This window comes from Oryx dammah, unplaced genomic scaffold (assembly GCF_014754425.2).
Source record: "Oryx dammah isolate SB20612 unplaced genomic scaffold, SCBI_Odam_1.1 HiC_scaffold_25, whole genome shotgun sequence".
Classification (NCBI taxonomy): domain Eukaryota; kingdom Metazoa; phylum Chordata; class Mammalia; order Artiodactyla; family Bovidae; genus Oryx; species Oryx dammah.
In genome coordinates this window covers 4,045,597-4,067,447 of record NW_024070209.1, presented here as the reverse complement: position 1 = coordinate 4,067,447, position 21,851 = coordinate 4,045,597, and the positions used below count along the sequence as shown (strand labels likewise).

The window sequence follows — 21,851 nt, the reverse complement described above, 5'->3', positions numbered from 1 at the left end:
ACAAGTGTTAGTCTCTCAGTTGTGTCTGACTCTTTGTGACCCCATGGACTGTAGCCTGCCAGGCTCCTCTGTCTGTGGGATATTCCAGGCAGGAGAACTGGAGTGGGTAGTCATTCCCTTCTCCAGGGGATCTTTCTGACCCAGGGATTGAACCCAGGTCTCCTGCATTGCCGGCAGATTCTTTGCTGTCTGAGCCACAAGGGAAGGCCCAAGGCTATGTCTTATTGTCACACCACACCAGGCAAGGGTTTCTTCAGGAGTGAAATTGGAGATAGCTCTGGAGGTCCTGGGGGAGCCCTGGAGGTGAACGGGGAGCAACCAGCCGACCAGTCGCTCAGATCCAGAATTTGGCACATACAATGGCAGGGGCTTGGCTTGACCTGAGTAGGGAGTGGGAGAAATAATTTAAAATGGAAGAATATAAGACTTCAAATTTAGCTGAAAAGTTTGGGCTTTGTCCTAACAGAGATGGTTTGCTACTGACTGTGTTGGACATGATATGAACTGGCTTTTAGGCAAACCAGCCTGCCTTCACTATGAGTGTACAGCCCTGGAGAGAGAGGGCACTGACATGGGACACGGGCTCTGGGGCAGCATGGGGGTCAGACGGAACAGCTTTGCCCTTCAGCCACCTATTAGCTCAGTCTTGGTGGAACTGGGGACCTCTTTGAGCTTCCAGTTCTCCAAGTGCAAAGAGGACATGGAAAGAAAGTGAAAGTGTTAGTCCCTTAGTCGTGTCCAGCTCTTGGCAACTCCGTGGACTTTCTGTCCATGGGATTTCCCAGGCAAGAACGCCGGAGTGGGTTGCCATTCCCTTCTCCAGGGCATCTTCCAGACCCAGGAGTGGAACCCGTGTCTCCTGCATTGGCAGCTGGGCTCTTTACCACTGGGCCACCTGGGAAGCCCTATGGGGAGGCCATAGGCTTCCTAATATTCGTCCTAATGCTGCTGTCCATTGTCCCTTTACTTTCAGAGAGCACAGTCAGAATCTCTGAGTGATCTGACCTGCACCCCAGAGGAGGAGGAAGTTGATGAGAAACCGCCACTCCACATCAGCATGGAGGAGCAGCCCAGTTCTGGGCAGCAGGAGGCAGGTCAGGATGGAGGCTCTGAGCCAGAGGGGCCCGGCCCTGTGTTGCCACCCGCGGGGCCCCGTGTGCGGCGGGCACGCCTGCAGCACTGCCCAGCGTTCACTGCCAGCACCGAGGAGGAGAGCCCCCCAGGGGAGAACTCCTCCAGCCGCCCGGCCACCCCAGAGGACACCCCGCAGGGCACGCTGGAAGCCACCCTGGAGGTCATGGAGGTCACAGAGCCCCCGTTAGGCCGAACTCCCCACTCGGAGTCCCCGTCTCGCCCAGAAGGCTCCCCAGACCCTAATCCCGACAGCGAGAACCAGAGGGAGGACCTGTCCTCTGAAAGCGCGTGTCCCCCAGGGGGGGACACAGCGGATGAGGCGGTTTGTGTGTCGGCAGACAACGTCGAGGGTCGACTGTCTCCCTGTGTCCCCGAGGGGGACACGACCCCTCCTGAGCCAGGCCCAGCCGCCACCCAGGAGATGCCCCCTGGTCTGGACGGAACAGACAAGGCCGGCCAGAAGGAGCCGCTGCCGGCGCTGGACTTGCCGACGCCCGGGGGTGCAGGGCCGGAAAGTCCGGCCGCGGCCCCCAGCCCGCCGCCCCCCAAGAGCTGCTTGAAGCACAAGGCCCCCTCGCCACCCGCCTCCGAGGCGCCTCCCCAGGCGCCCGCGCCCCGATCCCCGGAGCAGGGACCCGCCCCCCCGGGGCCCCCAAAGACCGAAAGGGCGGGGTCCCCCTCGGGGGCCCCGGAGCGCAAGACAGAGCGCGGAGGCTGCGAGGCGCGCGGGGCCGCCAAGAAGTTCTCGGTGTCGTCTGGCCGGGAGTGGCCGCGCGCGGGAGGCCGCCTGCTGGAGCCCCGTGGCCCCGCCGTCCGGCTGCCGCTTCTCCGAAGCGGCCCGGCCTGGAAAAGCGAAGCCGCCCTCGACGACCTCCCGGCGGCCCCCGAGCCCCAGGGCCCCAAGCCCGGCCCTCGGAAGCCGCCTGCCCCGGCCGAGCGCGGCTCTCCGGACACGGCCGACCCGGCTGCCCAGGAGCGGGCGGCAGGCGGGGAAGGAGGCCCGTTCCCCGTCAAGCTGCGCTCCACGTCTCTGTCCTTCAAACACAGAGAAGCTCCCTGCCCGGAGGGGAAGGCCATCAAGAGGTACAGTGCGGAGGTCAGGCTGGAGAGAGGAGGGCTGAGCTTGCTGTCCAGGGACGACAAGGGGCCTCCGGGGAGCGGCCCCTCCACCCGAGGTGCCAGGCCCCCCAGTGAGCCCGGGAAGGGCAAGACCCGGCCCACGGAGCAGCTCAGTTCCAAGCCGCCCCTGCCCAGGAAACCGTTGCTACAGACCCTCACCCTCCCGCAGCTGCCTGCGCCCCCTGACACCTGCTCTGGAGACCCCGAGAAGGTGGGGCTGCCCATGGACCCCCGGAAGGAGAGCCGGGCTGAGAGGAGGTCACCGCACAGGGCAGTTGGTAAGAGACGAGGTGGAGTGGCCTGGGGAGGGTGTGTGCAGAGGGGTAGGGGGAAATCAGGTCAGCTGGACCGTCTCTCTGGGCATCTCTAAGGTATGTAAATGCATTCGGTGAAAACCTTGCTGCTGGAGAATTGGAAGAAAAATAAAAATTTCTGTTGATAGCACTAATATATTTGATCAAGAGTTAGGAATGGAGAGAACTTCCTTGGCGGTCACTGGTTAATACTCCTTGCCTCCAGTGCAGAAGGCATCAGTTCCATCCCTGGTTGGTGAACTAAGATCCCACGGGCCCTGTTCAGAGAAGTCAGGAAAATGTGGAAACATTCCGAGAGGAGGTGGGATCTTCAGTGGACCACTCACATGCTTCTTCCTCTAGAGGCCCAGACTCCGGGATATGTGTGTTCTCTGGATGGAGGTCCTCCTGGGGCCTGAGCTGGTTCTTTGTGATAAATGAAGCATCTGGCTCTGCTGTCACTTAGCATCATTCTGACCTTTCCTCCCAAGGAAAAAGCTCCTCCTATTTAACAGTCAGGCTCCCAGGGCCCAGCCTCACACAGAAAGCATCTCCTCTATTGAAGTCGTGAGTCTGTGAGTTCCTCCGCAGGTTAGGCGTGAACTGTCCCCAAAGGGAGATGGTGTTAAGGTTGGGGTAGAAAGTAAGAAACTTATAAAGCAACTGCCTTTTAAAATAAGACACAAAATAGATGACCTTTCTGTGTCTTTGACATGCATCACTATTTATAGAAATAGTGTTGGAAACAGATCTGTTGGAAACAGATATATTCGGCAGAGCTAAAGAATCTCTCATGGCTGATTTCTTTTATTAATGGCAGTTGGTGTGCCAAAGATGGAACTAGGCAAGCAAGTTGTGTGTGTGTGTGTGTGTGTGTGTGTGTGAGTGATATGGGAGTCCAAAGGAGAAATTTCTCCATGGTAGATTTTATAAAACAGCACAACTTACAGGATATTTTAAGTGGGTGCTGTAAGTCTGGCACTCCTTTAGGACTCATTGTGCAACAGCTGAACTAGAAGCCAGTTCTTCGGGATCCCACACCCTAAAAGAGCAATGAAGGGCACACACGAGACTGGTTCAAAGATGTTGTGGTCTTTTTCCTAAGATATTAGTAAAAGTGCTGTGTATAAAGGGCTCTGTGTGGACCCAATGGGGGAAGGAGAGGGTGGGATGAATTGAGAGAGCAGCACTGAAACACAGACATCACAGTATATGAAGTGTTAATGATGGCTAGTGGGAAGTTGCTCTGTAACACCTGGAGCGCCGCCTGGTGTTCCCTGACCGCCTAGATTGGGTGGGGGTGGGAGGGAGCTTCAAGAGGGAGGGCTCATATGTATACTTAAGGCTGATTCATGCTGTTATATGGCAGAAACCAACACAACGTTGTAAAGTAATTATTTGCCAATTAAAAATAAATTTTAAAAAATCAGAAAATTATATAAAAAAAAGATAATCAGGGGCTTTAAATTCCTAAGGCAACACCCAAAGATGCAGGTGCTTCCAGGGTGAAGATTCCAGAAAAACATCCCCGAAAGAGCCACCACAGGTAACTTTCCTGAATCAGACCCCTTGGCTGTAATTTGCGCTGCTGCTGTTGCATTAGAATAATAGGGAGCTTTGGGGGAGGTTCAAACTGTAACTGGTGATCCACTCTGCAAATTTCCAGATTACAGAAGCTATTATACAGTGATTCAAAAAGCCATTGAACTAGCCATGGAGGAGGGGGCTGCAGATAAAACCCTGACATCAGCATCATCCACCTTCGTGGCCTAGAATTAAAGGTTTCTTCTGTCACGGGCTTGCCAAATGAATGGAACTTAAACACAGGATACTCAGCTTCATGGTCAGAGCTGGAAAAGAAACTTCAGAGCGCAATGCTTGACACATTGATAATTTATAACTTCCTCAGCCCAAGCTGGGAGGGTTATTGTCAAGAACAGCTGGCTGGAATGGTCTGTAGGAAAAACCATCACTGTTTTTCTTTTGATTAAGGTGGCACTAGTGGTACAGAGCCCACCTGCCACCACAGGAGATGTAAGAGACGCGGGTTCCGTCCCTGGGTTGAAGCACAGCTGAGCACACTGCAGTGACTTAGCGCAGCACATAAAATGCGATATCATACTCATTTCTTTGCTTAAATAGTGGAAGAGAATTCTCTCACCTGTCTAACTTTATTGGCATTCCCTAAGCCATAGAAGTAACTGACTCAGGTGAATTCAAGGGGAGAGTCCTGGTCACTATAGGGAGCACAGGGAGTGATTTTCATATCAGTGCAAAGAGAGGAGATAATTCTTACGTGCTTTTGGGAACTGACCCTCTCGGTTGTGGTTTAGTCACTCAGTCGTGTCCAACTCTTTGCGACCCGGTGGACTGTAGCCTGCCAGGCTCCTCTGTCCATGGGATTCTCCAGGCAAGAATAGTGGAGTAGGTTGCCATTTCCTTCTCCAGACTTGAGGCATGAAAGCCAACAGAGGGTGGGGCTGCTCTCTCGTCCCACCTGGGATCGTGGAGTCTGGAGACTGCCTCCCACAGGCCAGAGCAGAGTCTCAGAACGCCGGCTCCTGGAGCCCATTAAGTCAAGTGGTCTCTACTCCTTCCCCAGACACTGGGTCTGCTTGTAGTTCAATTTGTTATTATAACTTCTGCTACCATCCTTGCCCCCAAATTACAGCAGCTAAAGGCAATTAAATTCACATAAAACATACAGATAATAACAAGTTGTAATAACATATTATCCAGTTTTCTAGAAAGGCCTAATTGTTGCTGTTCATTATCTCATTATGAGCACTTTACCCAGAGCCCCCAGATGGGCTGCCACCTCCCCTGTCCCCCTGAGGCGGTGCGACTATAAGCTGGGTGATGGAGGGGCCCCAAGTGGGCCCCTTTCTGCCTCGAGGACTCCAGCTCCTTCCCCTCCTCTCTTCACACCCTGTCTGTCTGCTCTCAAGATGAAGAAACCCCAGGATGTGGTATTCAGGGAGAATATGATGGTTGTTGCAATAAACAGGAGCCCAGCTTGCCGCCTGGGCTGAGTCTCACGGGGCCCCTTGGGGTGTTCACTGTGAGCCCAGCACGTTTGTGCTCGTCGGCACACAGGAGACCAGTGAACCTGCACACCTCACTGCCGTAGCCGGTGAATGGCCCTGGGTTAGGAGCCCTGCTCATGTGTGCAGGACAGCTCCCACGCCTCTGCTGGACCAGTCTGTGAAAGTGAAAGTAGTAGTCACTCAGCTGTGTCCAACTCTGCCATCCCATGGACAGTAGCCCACCAGGCTCCTCTGTCCACAGAACTCTCCAGGCAAGAAGACTGAGGTAGATGGCCATTCCCTTCTCCAGGGGATCTCCTCAACCCAGGGATTAAACCTGGGTCTCTTGCCTTGCAGGCAGATTGTTTATTGTCTGACCCAACAGGGAAGCCCAAATATTGAGGAGCAACCACCCACCATGGAGCTAGAACCCATGACCCTGGGATTCAGAATCCCATGCTCTGCTGACTGAGCTGGCCGGGACCAATCTGTCCCACGGTCTAAATTACCAGGCTGGAAGCATCTTTCTGCTCACAGGATTAGAATTACCACAGGAAAAATGGTGAAATACTGAACACACATAGAAAAAGTCATCCCTTTTCAGTTCATTCTCTGGATGTTATTCCTGTTGGCCTACCTTCTAGTCGTGTGTGTGTGCCTTATCTTCTGTGGAGTGGTGGACACTTGGTGGATATTTTGGAGAGTAGCTGGACAGTGTGCTGTTCTCACCAGGGGCCTCCTTGGATAACTGGTCTCCACCTCTAGTCCAAACTCATTCCTTCAGGCAGGGCTGGTGGCACAGCAGGCCCTGGAGCCAGGCTCACTCATTCATGCATCTGTTCTTTCAGCAAACAATTCCCATACTCCTGCCTCACACAGGGTGCTGTTCCGACCCCAAAAGGCAGTCAGGAAGAGCATGGCAGCCTTGCCGTCCGGGAACTTAGGGCCCAGGGAGGCAGCAGGTGGTGAGTGTAGGTGGATGTCCCTCTTGTCTTTGGATGTCAGGGACATTTTCTGAAGGAAATGAGCTCAAAGAGGTTGTCACCTTCTCTAATGGCAGTTATTTCAGTGTATTCAAGCTTGTTTACATAGAATACAAGGAGTTTAGTGAGTTTTTTTAATCTTTTTGGTGTCCTAAAAATATATTCATGTCTTTTATTCTTAAAGAAAACCAACTTCATTCACACCTACCCTTCTTTTTATCCTCCTCCTTCCCCCCGTGGTCCCTTCCTGGCAAGTAAGCGCGGTCCACACTCTGCGCCTCAGTTCCCCTGCCTCTTCTGGCTCCTCAGACTGTGTGCAGCTGCTCATGCCCGCCTGCTGCTCAGTGTGGTGACTCTCCCCCAGCAGAGCCGGGATGGACGCCGACCCCGTCAGCGGGAGTGGTGCCGGCGTCCTGAAGCTCGCCTGCTCTCACCACGCTGAAGCTCCAGCACTTTGAGCACCTGAGCGAAGAGCCAACTCACTGGAAAAGACCCTGGTGCTGGGAAAGATGGAGGGCAGGGGGAGAAGGTGGAGACGGAGGATGAGATGGTTGGGTGGCGTCACCGACTCCGTGGACGTGCGTGCGTGATCAGTTGCTTCAGTCGTGTCTGACTCTGTCGCCCCGTGGACTGCAGCCTACCAGGCTCCTCTGTCCATGGGATTCTCTAGGCAGGAATAGGAGACGGTGGAAGACAGGAAAGCCTGGCGTACTGCAGTCTGTGGAGTCACAAAGAGTCGGGCACCACTGAGTGACTCAATAAGTGACTGCAAAGGGAGAGAATTTTGGGGGGTGTTGGCATTGTTCTGTGGCCCATTTGTGGTGGCTGCCACAAGAATCTTAAGTCTATATTCAAACTCATAGAACTGTATGGCAGAAAAATGAATTTCACTGTACGTACATTTTAAAACGATCTTTTAAATGACAGAAAAGGATGTAGTAGCCTCCTCTCCACCCACCTCTGAATCTCCCTAAGCCCCTGCCACACACATATACGCAGGCAGAACGCACCACCACTGAGAGAGTCATCCCTACTGTTTCTCATGCCGGTTGTGGTCAGAGTTACATCAATGTTGACAGGTAGGTGCAGCGATCTTTTTTCTTTTTGAGTTTTTATTTATTTTGGGGGCCACGCCAGTGGGCATGCAGGATCTTAGCTCTCCAATCAGAAATTGAACCTGCGCTCCCTGCAGTGGAAGCACAGGGTTTCAACCACTGGACTGCCAGCGAAGTCCCCAGCAATCTTTTTTTTTTTTTATCATAAAAATGCTATCCATGTTAGCTTGCAATTAGACATTTTCTCTCCACAGTAAGGAGGGGGCATCTTTTCTGATCAGAGTGAGCCACTTGGCCTCATTCTTTTTAAGGGCAACGTGTGTGTGTGTGTGTGTGTGTGTGTAGTCAGTTGTGTCTAACTCTTTGCAACCCCATGGACTTTAGCCCGCCAGGCTCCTCTGCCCATGGAATTCTCCAGGCAAGAATACGGGAATGGGTTGCCATTCCCTTCTCCAGGGGATCTTCTCGACCCAGGGATCAAACCAGGGTCTCCTACATTGCAGGCTGATTCTTTACCATCTGAACCACCAGAGTACATATACCATATATTCTTTAGCCATTCCCCTGCCGAAGGGCATTCCGATTGTTGAGAGAGGTTTTTGTTTTTTTTTTTCCTTTTGCTAACACTGCTGCAGTTAGTTCTGTGTGTTCACACAATCATTTCTCTAAGCTAGGCTAGACTATTTTTTTTGTTGTTGTTTTTTGGCCATGCCATCAGACTTGTGGGATCTTAGTTTCCTGACCAGGGGTCAAACTTAGTTCCCTGACCAGGGGTCAAAACTGGGCCGTCAGCAGTGAAAATTTGGAGTCATAACCACTGGGGAATTCTATCTCTAGGATAGATTTTTTTTTTTTTTAAATTCATCTATTTTTGACCGTGCTGGGTCTTCACTGCCGCTCGGGCTTTTGTCTGATTGTGGAGAGCGGGGGCTACTCTCTAGTTGCATGTGCGGGCTTCTCACTGCAGTGGCTTCTCCTGTTGCAGAGCACAGGCCCTAGGTGCACGGGCTTCAGTAATTGCAGCAAGTGGGCTCAGCAGCTGTGGCTCCCAGGCTTGGTTGCTCTGTGGCATGTGGGATCTTCCCGGACCAGAGATCAAGCCCATGTCCCCTGCCTTGGCAGGCGGATTCTCAGCCACTGGACCACCAGGGAAGCCGTAGGATAGATTCTTAAAAGTGGATTTTCTGGCTCACAGAGCTAGAAAGTTTTAATTTAATAGCCAACTTCGGATGACCCTGATAAAGGCTGCACAAGTTTACGCTTCGAAGAGCAGAGATGAGACTGTTTTTGCACCTCTCATCTGCACTAGGTGTTGTCAGTCTGTTTTTAGTTTCTTTTCTTCCATCTGATGGATGAAGAGGATCAGTCATGTTTTACACCTTGGTCAGCGCGTCCTGGTCATCCTAATGTGCAGATCTTTGTCCTCCCCTACCTGCCCCCGGGCCAGCTCTCAGCACCTTTAACCTGACCCCTGCAGCACCTTCTCCTTCCAACTCCTCACTCTCTCTTCCCAAGTCATGGGTCTAACCCTAAAACTTTCCTCTTTAAAACTTGTGAATGTCAGTGGACATCTAGCTTGCTTCTGTGTCCTGGCTATTGTAAATAGTGCCGCTGTGAACACTGGGGTACATGTGCCTTTTTGAATTACAGTTTTCTCAGGGTATCGCTAGTGAGAAGTTGCTATATAACACAGGGAGCCTAGCTTGGTGCTCTGTGATGACCTCGAGGGGTGGCATGGGAGAGAGGCTCAAAGGGGAGGTGATACATGTATGGGGAGGTGATACATGTATACACGTGGCTGCTGTGCGTTGTGAGGCAGAAACCAACACAACATTGTGAAGCAATGTTCCTCCAATTAAAACATTTTTTTACATCCTCTGGATGCCTCCCCATTATGTTTAGAATAAAATTCACACTCCTGTGTAAGGCATTTAAGGCAGTTTAGATTCTGGCCAAAGTCAACATTTCTGCCTCCCCAAGTTCATCTGCCACGCCTTCCCTCCCTCTGACGTCTCCTCCAGCGCACCCTCCCCCGCCCCCCCGCCGCTGCCAGCAGCTCCGAGAACATAAACCACTTCACTTCTCTGTAGGACATCTGTGCCAGGGGCGGGATGGGAGGGGTGGCTCCTGACCTGCAGCGGGTGGCCCTCCGCCTTGTTTGTGCAACCAGGGGCAGGGATGAGGCAGGGAAGTGAGCCAGGCAGGCACTGGGTGGGGAGACAGAAGAGCCTGGGTTTGGAGGTGTGATTCTGGGGTCCACCCCTCAGGGGCTGTGAGACTCTGAGCAAATGAGTTTGTCAACTGCTATGTCTTAGCTTCCTCCTTTGTAAAATGAGGTTAGTCGTAACTCACAGGGCAGCAAGAGCATTTTAACTTCAGACTGTGATGCGGTTTCATACCATACAGTCACGCTTCCCAGGGATGTACCGAAACCTCCTCTCGGCTGTGCAGGAGGGTGCGGGAATGGGATTCTCCTGTCCCAGCTTTTTTAAAATTAATCTATTTATTTAATTTTGTCTGTGCTGGATCTTCATTGCTGCGCACGGACTTTCTCTAGTTGCAGAGAGGCGGGGGTCACTGTCTAGTTGCAGCATGCAGACTTCTCGCTGCGGCGTCTTCTCTCACTGCGGCGCACTGGCTCTAGGGTGAGCGGGTTGCAGCGGTTTTGGCTCCTGTGCTCTGGAGCACAGGCCTGGTAGTTGTGGTGCTCAGCCTTAGTTGCTCCGAAGCATGTGGTATCTTAGGGTGAGCGGGCTGCAGCAGTTTCGGCTCCCGTGCTCTGGGGCACAGGCCTGGTAGTTTCGGTGCTCAGCCTCCGTTGCTCCGAAGCATGTGGTATCTTCCCTGGTCAGGGCTCAAACCCATGTCTCCTGCACTGGCAGGTGGGCTCTTTACCGCTGAGCTACCAGGGAAGCCCTCAAAATTGTTTTCAAATTACAGTGTCCTTCTGTCCTCATACCCATATGAGGTCCTGGCTCCATTACTGGCAGGACAGGGAGATGGGTTGTCTCTGTGCTCAGAAGACTCTGGTCGTTGTCTTCTGCTTAGAGACTGTCCTAATTGCACAGACAGTGGTGGTTGAGCAAATGAGCTTTCGATCCAGGTTCCTCCGTGACAGCTCTGTGCCATGGAGCCTGTTGCTGGCTCCCAGGTCACCACCATGAGGTGTGGGAGTTGGGCTGGATGTTGGTACAAGGTCTGCCAGCCCTCACATGCCGAGGCCTGCGCTCAGGCCTTGAACTCAAGCAAAGAGCCTGGCCAAGCGTCTGATCCTTGGAGCCTCCAGTTCACACGCCCTTGGGTGACCAGATGCCCAGTCCTGCACATCCAGATGTGGTTCACTCATTGATTTTTCTCTAAAAATGCTTTTTCACAAATTTTACCTACGAGTCACAGAGCCTTAAAAGAGTTACATGAGTGAGTGAGTGGGTTAGTGTTAGTCGCTCAGTCGTGTCCGATTCTTTGTGACCCCATGGACTGTAGCTACCAGGCTCCTCTGTCTGTGGAATTCTCCAGGCAAGAATACAGGAATGGTAGCCATTCCCTACTCCAGGGGATCTTCCCAACCGAGGGATTGAACCCGGGTTTCCTGCATTGCAGGTGGATTCTTTACCATCTGAGCCACCAGGGAAGCCCTACCCCAAACTGTTATAGTTGGCGCTTTGGAGCCTGCACAAACCCTGGCCCTGGACATGGACTGCCCATCTGTCCCCTGCACGAATATGTTGGGTTACCAGACCCTGGGCAGTGTTGACCCAGAACACTGTTTAACTCCATCAGCCCATCACCCCTTTTCACCAGGACCGGATTCGTTGTAAAACCTTGACACGCTGATAGTTATCATCACAGTTTAACTGTGTCCTATGCGGGTCAGTGGGCACGAGATGCTGTACTGACCTGTCCGTAAGCCAAGGGCAGAGGGCGCTGTCCAGGCCTTTCCAGCACTCAGTTGTTATGATGTAAACACTCCAGGGGGAGACAGTGAAAGCAGCAGGGGCTTTTTTTCCCCGGACGGGGGTGTGGAGGTTGTGAGAAAGGCGATGAGTAGGCGAAGGGAAGGTGGGTTCAGAGGAGCTGGGATGACAGCAGTGCCTCCTGACCTGGAGGAGGGGAGCGGCCTATGGACGGTCTGCCCGCCGCGCCCCGAGAAGGAGGCTGGCAGACACAGCAGCGCTTCTCTGGGAGCTGCATCGTATCATTGAGTTCGGAGAGGCAGGTTCTCTGCCCCTGCTGGTCTGGGGTCTTAGTTAGGAAATGGAAGTGGGAGGGGGGATTCCGGGTAAGCCTTCAGAGAATTGCAGAGGAGGAGTAGGAGGGCGGGGGCCAACTGTTAAAAAGACAAGTGGTCCCAGCACCCCAGGCAGCACGGAGGCCCGAGGGGGCGTGAAGAGGGTAAGCAGGGACCGACTTCCTCCCCTGGTCACCGCCCAAGCACCGCGTGAGTCCGGATTAATTTGGAGTGCTTTTTTTTTTTTAATGTTTTTAAAAAGATTACATGATAAAGTAGGGGCTTCCCTGGTAGCTCAGTGGGTAAAGAATCACCTGCAGTGCAGATGAGCCAGGTTCGATCTCTCAAAACAATTTTATTGACTGAGATAGTGAGTTTCAAGCCCTGTCAAAGCCCTGCTTTTCTCCAGTCTCCTTGTCCGAGGTGGAGGCTGGCATGTGCTGGCTGTTGCCGGGAGAACTGTGTGGGCAGACGTCAGGGGCCAAGAGAGAGCAGAGAGCACGACCAGCCAATGAGTGTGAAGAGAAGATCTGAGAGGAATAAAAGGACCCCTCCCTGCAGGAAAACTCCAGAAAGACAGAGATTATGAGTACTCTCTGGAAGGAGAAGTTGGCAAAGAGGGATGAGACATGCAGACTTTCAGTGAAATGAGCCACGCTGCCTGCCTCTGTGTGCCGAGCGTCTGCTCGGTTCTCTGGACGAGAAGCAGAGCGCAGTTACACCTTAGATAAGCTAATATTAGAGCAGCACTTGGTATGTAGTTACTGCCGGCTGTTTGTTAAGTAAATAAGCAATTCTGGTGACCAAAAGCATATGTCAGTGGGGTGGTCGGTCAGCTGGCAGTTGTGTTTAGTACCAAACAGTGGAGCAAACGTCTCAGGAGAGTTCCAGCAGGGTTAGGAGGGGGAATGTGTCCAACTGAGTGACCGGAACAGGCTTCCTGGAGGAGGCAATATCCAGGCGGGAGCTTGGCGGACTTGAAGGGACGATCCTGGAGTCGCTGTCCAACCTCTCCTGGACCGTGGCCACAGCCTCCCACCCCTCTCCCCGCCTCCAGCCCCACTCACACTTACTCTCCATGCAGTCTCCTCCAGAGTATACACAGTGTTTAAACCTGTAATGGACAAGAAAAAGGCCAGGAAGACCCCTCAGTTGGCCCACCCTGTCCTTCAGCCCCTCTAAGCTGGCCTGCCAACATCGCTGTCTTTTGTCCCCTTTCCTTGCCCGTCTTCTCAGCCTAGAAGTTTCCTTCTTCAGGTCCCAGTTGCAGACAGTATCCTCAGCTCCCACCCATTGGTGTTACCCTGTGTCCACAGCATGTTGTGAAGTGTAGCGAGTTCCAGTTTTCGCCACGTATTTATTTTTGGCTGCATTGGGTCTTTGTTGCTGCACACAGGCTTTCTCCAGTTGCGGCGAGTGGGGGCCTGCTCAGTACTTGTGGCGTACGGGCTGCTCATTGCAGAGCATGGGCTCTGGAGCACAGGCGCTGTAGTTGTGGTGCAGGGGTTTAGTTGCCACGTGGCATGTGGGATCTTCCCGGACCAGGGATCAAACCTGTGTCCCCAGCATTGGCAGGCAGATTCTTAACCAGTGGACCACCAGGGAAGCCCAGAGCTCTTTAAAGAAACAATTTTCTCTTTACCATCTTAGTTTTTAAGCACAATCCCTGCCCATAGCAAACAAGGAGTGGATGAATGAAGGAATGAATGAGTGGGGGGGAGGAAGAAGGGAAGGAGGGGTGGGGAGCAGAAATGCTGGGCTCTGGCTCAGAGTAGAAGGTAGGGCTGGATTACACATTTAGAAGCAATCTGAGCAACTGTGAGTGCTAAGGCTGAGGATCAGGAACAAGGGGGAATTCCAGGTTTATGAGCAAGAGTCCGGCAGGGTCCTGGAGGTGGGGTGCCCACAGGGGGCTACGTGGTCCCAGCTGAGCTGCAGGGGTGAAACAGCTGGAGGACAGGTAAGGCCCCAGATCTGCGGTCCAGTGGTTGGGCGGATGGATAGCATGGTGTTCACATCCTGTCTGAGTCTGGGGTTAGCTGAAGAGACACGGGCAGAGGAGAGTGGAGAATGGGGGCTGCAGGGAAGTGGCGAGGTTCTAGAGACGTTTTTCTCTGAGCTGTGGGAGACCTGAGCGTTTTGCAGAGTGATGGGGAAGAGGTAAGCATCCAGGGAGAGCCTGAGAGAGCTAAGGGGACTAGGGGTGAGTCGAGGCAATGGAGCAGGTTCGCGGAGGCCAAGGGCAACCCTGGTGGGAGAAGAAGCTCATGGGGCGGTGGCTCTGTCTCTCACCCCTCCTTGGTGACCGGGGATGGGAGAAGGGGACTCCACGTTGAACTGGAGGCAGAAGCCAAACCAGACAGAGTAAAATTCTAAACACACCCGATCAAGGGGTGGTGTCTGTCAGGCCACAGAGAATAAGGGCACTGTCCCTCCCTGGATGTCTCCATGTGTGCTGTGTCATGGTACGGCCTGTGCCTGCTGACGGGGATGCCCTGTGGACACGGGAAGCAGGAAGAAGCCAGGCTGGAGATGGGGATTCGTGGCCGTCTGCTCTGTGGGCGGTGGGCAGATGCCCAGGGAGGCCGGCTCGTGGGCCTTGAGCTCAAGGAACTTTCCAGACACCCGTGAGAAGCCACTTATTTAATCACTTGGTTTCCTTGAAAAAAAAAAAAAAACTGGCTTCTTTTTTCTGTTGACAAAGGGAATAAATTCTCATCATAGGAAATATAAAAATACAGAAGAGTTGAAAGGCAAGGGAAAGGGGGAACGACCCACAGTTTTACCACCCAAAGCAATGAACGTGGAAGGAAACTCATCACAATGTTTTGTTTTAAAGGCATTTTTTTTCTCTTCTCTCCCAAACATCGAGGAAAATAGTTGTGGCTTATTCTTGGTGTCAGTGTCCACAGGGGAAGATTGTGCTTACAATTTTTAAAAGAAAAGAGAAGCATAGTGTTCCAAGCATATCGAGTATTGGGTAGTGTACACTGGTCCCAAGGGAGAGCCCTGTCTAAGAGAAATCTTCTCTATCTAGGTACTGACTCTTATCTCATTCCCTAACATCCCATCAGAGGAAGGTTGCCTTTAAACGTGTGTATGAGAGCAGTTGCATTTGATTTTTTTGTGGCTCGGACAGGAGAGGCATAATCTCTTTGAATCATCTTTAACTAAGACCCTGATGCTGGGAAAGATTGAAGGCAGGAGGAGAAGGAGGCAACAGAGGATGAGATGGTTGGATGGCATCACCAATTCAATGGACATGAGTTTAAGCAAACTCCGGGAGATTGTGAAGGACAGGGAAGCCTGGTGTGCTGCAGTCCATGGAGTCGCAAAGAGTCAGATATGACTTAGTGACTGAACATAACATAACTGAGAAGACAAAGTCCCCAAAAGAAAAGGACTAGTGTCTCCAAGGAGGCTTGCAGACCCCCACCCACACACCCACCCCAGAGCCCCTGTGCAGTGTGCTGTGCGTGGGAGAAGTCATGCCAGGCTGGAGGTGACCAGGATTACTTTGTATGACCTGTGTCTTTACCCATAGAGAAGGTAGCAGGGCCTGGAGCCAACGGCCAGCCTGTGCCTCCGTGGATCACCGTGGGGCGCCAGAAGCACCGAGGACCTCTGGAGCAGCCCCCCAGCCAGGAAGACAAACCTGCGGCCCGGACCTTGAAGTCTGACACAGGAAGGCCCGCCAAGGTACCCGAGAAAACCCAGGTGCTTAGAGTGGATCCTCTGTCTCCCTGTGTATGTGGGGGAGCGCCCCAGGTAGGGGCTGGGGGCTGGGACCCCGTGATGGCTCCATGTCCTGCACGGTCATTACAGCGACCGTTGCCTGTGATGACAGCTGATGTCTGCCCCGTGCATGTGCCAGGAGCCCAGGGCAGCAGAGGAGCCGTGGACCACTCAGGCAGTGCAGACAACCCTCTGTTTCCAGGCTCCTTGGCAACATAGCTCAGCATCTGGAGAAAGGGACCCGGGGTGAAAATAACTTCCCATTTGGATGCTAGGCAACCATGTCAGCAGCCCCATCTTGACTCATTTTGCAGTAAATGACCGAGCCCTGCCTGTGCTGCTGCCCTGGCCGCCCACTGGGGCCCGTAGTCCACCAACCTCTGTAGGGCTGGGCCCCGGGGGTCCCTTGTACACTCCAGACTGAAAACAGTTTTCTCCAGCGCAAACAATGGTGCTTAAAAGCAGGCTGGCACTCACAGCTTTGGGGTTCCCCCTAGTCGCCATGATGCAGCCATGTGGGGACGTGAGCTGGAGCATGCAGTTGAACCTGCTTCTCTTCATCTTCACCAAAACTGCTGCTGTAGCCAAGCAGGCTTAGGGAATTTATAAAACAAATAGTCACTAGTGATCCTGGCATCCACGGTCATCCCAAGTATCCTACAAGTCATGAAACTATCTCCCAACATGGTTCCTTTCGCCTTTCCAGTGGAACCTGGCCAGGGCCAAGGACAGATCAGGAATCAGGAGCAGGCTGTGAGCAAGTCCGTCCTGGAGGCTGGATGGCAGCCAGTCGTGAACCAGAGCTCCCCAGGAAGGTGGCAGCAGTGTGAGCCACGTGGGTGGAGAAGCCTTCATGGCTCATCACCTGTGGGTATGTTTGTCCCCGTCAGAATCTCAGGTGACGGGACCGCGTGTGTCTTTCTTGTGTCCTGACAGGAGCCCGTGAAGCATGCTGACTTTGTCCGCAGCAAGTCGTTCCTGCTGGCCCCTGCCAAGCCTCCTGCGGACCAGAGGCAGGGGGCAAAGCTCCGCCTCCAGGAGGGGCTGCAAAGAGGAGTCTCCTTGTCCCATCAGAATTTGGGTATGAACCCCCAAAATAGTGCTGAGCCCTTAGAAATGCATTTCCAGGTTTGGTCCTGCTTTGTTTTGTTCTGTTTTGTCTTTTCTGAATTACTTGCTGCCACATTAATTTTTTTAAAAATATTTATTTATTTTACTGCACCGAGTCTTGGTTGTGGCACATGGAATCTTTAGTTGCGGCATGTGAGATCCAGTTTCCTGACCAGGAATTGAACCCAGGCCCCCTGCATTGAGAATGCAGAGTCTTAGCACTGGACCACCAAGGACGTCCTGCCACATTGATCATTCAATTATTTATTATTATTATTATTTTTTTACTTATAGAAGAGTGACTTTATTTCTCTGGTGGCTCAGTGATAAAGAATCTACCTGCTAAAGCAGGAGATGAAGGTTCAATCCCTGGGTCAGGATGATCCTCTGGAGGAGGAAATGGCAACCCACTCCAGTATTCTTGCCTGGGAAATCACATGGACAGAGGAGCCTGGCAGGCTGCAGTCCATGTGGTCTTGAAAAGAGTCATCATCTAAACAGCAGTAATAATTGCTTTATAATGTTATATGTTGATTTTTTTTAAAACAGCTTTTATTGAGATAATCATTTACACGGCCCCCCAAAAAAATCTCACCCATTTTAAGCATACAATTCAGTGAATATATATTTATCAAGTTGTCCAACCATCACAGTCCAATTTTGGACCATTTCCTTCACCCTAAAGAGCTACCCCATACCCATTCACAGTCATTCACCATGCTCCCCTCCAGCTTAAGCAACCTCTAATCTCTTTTCTGTCTCTCTGTATATTTGCCTTTTCGGGGGGACCCTTCTTATAAATGGCATCATAAAATATATGTTCTCTTGTTTCTGGTTGCTTTCGCTGAGTGTAATGTTTCTAGATTCAGCTTTCTTGTGGCATGTAACAGTATTTTTCAGTTTAGTTTTCATTTTGCTAAAATATACATACCACGATTCACCATCTTAACCCTATCTTAAGTGTCCCTTTCAGTGGTGTTAAGAATATTTACACACAGAGTTCCTGCAGTTTTATCATGAAAGTTTCTTTCAACTCACCACATTGCTGGAACTGTAAATTATCCTGTGCCAACATCTTCTTCACACATTTGCACGTTTTATGCTTGAGACCATGGTTAAGACTCTAGACATGTTTTTTAAAAGGCCTCCAAGAAGCTTAAGTGCAAATCCAAACTTTTTTCTCACGTTTCCGTTTGTTTTGTCTTCTCTCCAGCAGCCCAGTCAGCAGTGATGATGGAGAAAGAATTGCATCAGCTGAAGCGAGCCAGCTACAGCAGCACAGATCAGCCCTCCTGGATGGAGCTGGCCAGAAAGAAATCGCAAGCTTGGAGTGACATGCCCCAAATCATAAAATAGGTTTAACAGTGCTCTGGTAAAGAATGTCTACTTCCTTGACGAGTCACTTCCTTTCAAACTGCCGCTCAATCAAGGCAAACAAACTGTGAAACTGAAGAGCGATTTTATCATCAGGTTTCGAGAGAACAAGCTCAGGGAAGAGGGAGGAACCAGGCAAGCAAGTCAGACGGACGCATGGCCACGGGCCCCAGGCCAGAGACGCCCAAAGACAAGAACACCATTGAAAAGGGTCAGGGACGAGGTTCTGTGCCCACAGGTATGAATGTGAGTCTTTCAGAATCCCCCAGAGAGAGAGGGCTCAGGCAGGGAAGAAACTGCAGATGAAGCGCGGATACAGAACTCAGGTTGCCTTCCAGGAGAACATGTGCCCGCGCCTCCCCCAGAGATCAGCTTGTGTCTCTGGGCCCCCGTCCTGCCTGTGGAGTCCGTCTTCTCCTTTCACGTTTACCGTTAGGCATGACATTCATGGTGAAATGCAGACGTTTTTTCCAAGAGCAGCTATCACACGGTCCGCTTACCTGAAGGCAGCCACTCCACGAAGGAGTGGAAGGAACACAGCGGGCTCCATCGATTCATAGACTCCTTCCAAAATTAGTTTTTAAACTTTTCCACTAGTCATCCATGTCCCTCACCATTGAACAATGCATTGCCTGTCGAATAAAAGGTTTCAGACCTGACACATGTGTAAGTGTGATTTTTACCCAGGCTGAGAGAGTGTCCTCCAGTGACTGAGTTAAATGCAGTGTGTGGAATTTCGTTGAATAAGAGAGTTCATGGTCAAACCTCATGTTGGGTTGATTGGGGAGTTTGGGTTGTATGAGATTCTCCCCGCCCCAGGAAAACGTTGGTGTTCATTTTTGGAAATCAGAAGCTACTGTAGTGGCTCTTTACAACTATTTGATACAATGTATTGACAATATAAGATTTCCTTTAAAGCTGACATTTTTCAGCATCTCATTAATCTAACCTGTTTATTTCTATTGAAAACTAGGTTCTCAGTACATTAAGCAGGAGGAATGTGCAGAAGCCAGCTGAGTAAGAGCATATATTTGAAATCTCAGAATTATGTGTCAATTACATAACGCCTCTCTTTTCGAAAACCTTTCCAATTTGTTCCTGTGAACAAGCCAATCTCCATGGGAATGTGTGTAACTGGCGACATTTAGCCTTCAGAATAAAAAAGATCTCATATATAGTATATTTTGACTTTATATACCCTCAGTTCTGCTCCTTTTATTGTATTTTTCCATCCTCATGAGTATTTCTGTTAGAACTACACTGCTTCGTTGAGTCTACTATATTGAAAAAGTCCTGGAGTAGTTGTTTTTTCCCCCAATCAAATTGATCTGTTAATTGCATTCTCTTAGAGGACACCAGTGTGGAATTCACTGGGGCACATGCTCTAAGCAAGAACTCCCTTCATCCAGTCTTGCTCCAAAAGCTTGGACATGAACAGCTTTAACTAAGAAAAAACTGTGTTGGTTATTATTCCTCAATGCCATGGTTTCTCCTGTTAGCAGAACATTTCAGATGAACCGTTCTGAGGCAATGGATTTCACTGTGATATCAAAGGTATTTGGTCCCATTTTGTTCAAATACAGGTTGATACCCTCTCTGTGTTTCAGGACTGGCTTTTGTTCTCTCTGGCACCTGAGAAGGTAGGAGAGTATAGAGTTTTCAGTTCAGTTCAGTTCAGTTGCTCAGTCGTGTCCGACTCTTTGCGACCCCATGAATTGCAGCACGCCAGGCCTCCCTTTCCATCACCATCTCCCGGAGTTCACTCAGACTCACGTCCATCGAGTCCGTGATGCCATCCAGCCATCTCATCCTCTGTCGTCCCCTTCTCCTCCTGCCCCCAATCCCTCCCAGCTTCAGAGTCTTTTCCAATGAGTCAAGACTCAGGGAATTCACTGGTGGGGGGGGGGTGGGCGGTGATATTGTAGCTGCCTCCCTTCCCTCTGCCCTGCGTGGAGGTGGTGACCCTCTTCCCTAACAAGAGGAGCTGAGACAGAGACCAAAACTTAAGATGATGTGGGCAGTCTAGAATGGCAGCGGAGATGGTAAAAGCCTGAAAGGAATTGTCAGCCTCGGTTTTCCTAACAATAAAGACAGCAGTTCCTGAGTCTCTCCTCTGTCCCAGGCACTGCTCTGAGTGCTTCTCAGATTATTGTTTATAATCCTCTCCACAATCCTTCAGAGATAAGAACCTAACTCCACTTTACAGATAAGGAAACAAGAGGTACTTTATTGAGATTAAGGTCACCTGTCCAAGATCTCATAGCAGAGTGCCTGGAAGTGACCCCAGGCCCCATGCTTTTAACTACGACCCTTGAATGGATCCCCATTTTTAAAGAGTAGTAAGTAGTGTGGAAGTGAGTGTGTCCTCAGAGACTAACACTAAACGTGCCTTGAGGGCTCTTGCATGGCTAGAGGCTGAATTTTTGTCTTCCCCAAAGTCATAGGTTAAATCCGAATGCCCAGTGCAACGGTGTTAGAAGGTGGGGCTTTGGGGAGATGATTAGATCATGAGGATGGAGCCCTTATGAATGGGATTAGTGCCCTCATAAAAGAGACCCCAGAGAGCTCCCTTCCCCTTCCTGCCATGTGAGGATTCGGTGAGAAGATGGCCATGTACATCAAAGAGACGGCTTTCACCACGTGCTGAGTCTGCAGGCACCTGGATCTTGGATTTCCTGGCCTCCAGAACTATGAGAGACCAATTTCTGTTGTTCATAAGCCATTCATTCTGTTATAGCAGCCGAAACAGACTAAGACATGTGTCCTGGGGATAAGGTACCTCATGATGCTTCCCCTGGTGACCACTTTCACTCCCCCTCTTCAATTCCATAAAAGGACTGGAGAAAGTGTGAGGATTCTTTTGTATTTTGTAATCCTGATCACCTACACAGACAACAGGGTGTTTCCATTCATTCCTTCACTTCATGTAGTGCCCCACCTGTGTGTGGACGCTCTAGCAGGGGACTAGGGGCAGCCTGAGGAGCAAACGGGCAGCCTGCATTCTATTTATGGAAGGTGCACTGCATAAATAACCATGAAAAGGAGGAAAACGTAACAAGAGAATCGCATGCAATGGTGGGCCTGATACAGAGGGACTTGGTTGTGGCCGAAAGTCTCCTGGAGACTGGGTGGTTAGGAAAGGGTTTGCTCAAGAGATATGTGTGTACTTAGTTGCTTCAGTCGTGTCTGACTCTTTGCAACCCTACGGACTATAGCCTGCCAGGCTCCTCTGTCCATGGGATTCTCCAGTTAAGAATACTGGAGTGGGTTGTCATGACCTCCTCCAAGAGACATTCCTGACCCAGGGATTGAACCCAAGTCTCTTGTGTCTCCTGTATTCTTTACCACTAGTGCCACCTGGGCAGCCCTTGCTCAAGAGACAATTTAATTATAGAAGTGAGCCAGCCGTGCAGAGATCTGGGGGAAAACACTCCAGGAAGAAGGAACCACTCTACCAAGTCCCAGTCCCTTGAACTTGGCCTGTTCTAGAACAGTGTATCTAGCATGCTTGGGATGAGGGGAAGAAGGTGTGGACATCAAGAAGCAGGCCACGTGAGGAGACAGATTTGTTCTGAGTGCTTTGGAAGTCAGTGGAGGTGAATGATGGAGGGGATGGGATCTATATTTGAAGAAGATGGCTGTAGCTGATGGGTGGGAATGGTTTGTGTGGAGACACAGTGGCAGCAGGATGCTGGGAGGCTGTTGCCATGGTCCATGCTCCATGCTCCATGCTCCATGGTGGTCTAGAGTCGTGGTGGAGGTGGAGAGAAGTGGGTGGTTCAAAATGCTTTTAA

General features: G+C 51.3%; 1 protein-coding gene across 7 annotated transcripts in view; it reads left to right on the top strand.

The window, feature by feature from the left end:
* CRACDL (CRACD like) overlaps positions 1–18,635 on the top strand; it is a 126,465-nt gene extending 107,830 nt beyond the window's left edge. For 5 of the 7 annotated variants that reach the window (XM_040267649.1, XM_040267650.1, XM_040267651.1 and 2 more), the window contains 4 exons: positions 974–2,531; positions 15,383–15,555; positions 16,510–16,654; positions 17,897–18,635. In XM_040267649.1, coding sequence (XP_040123583.1) covers positions 974–2,531; positions 15,383–15,555; positions 16,510–16,654; positions 17,897–18,039 — 2,019 coding nt within the window. In that variant the 3' untranslated portion in view covers positions 18,040–18,635. The remainder of the gene's footprint in view (positions 1–973; positions 2,532–15,382; positions 15,556–16,509; positions 16,655–17,896) is intronic. The other 2 variants (XM_040267645.1, XM_040267646.1) reach the window with 2 other exon arrangements.
* Positions 18,636–21,851: the final 3,216 nt, after the last annotated feature.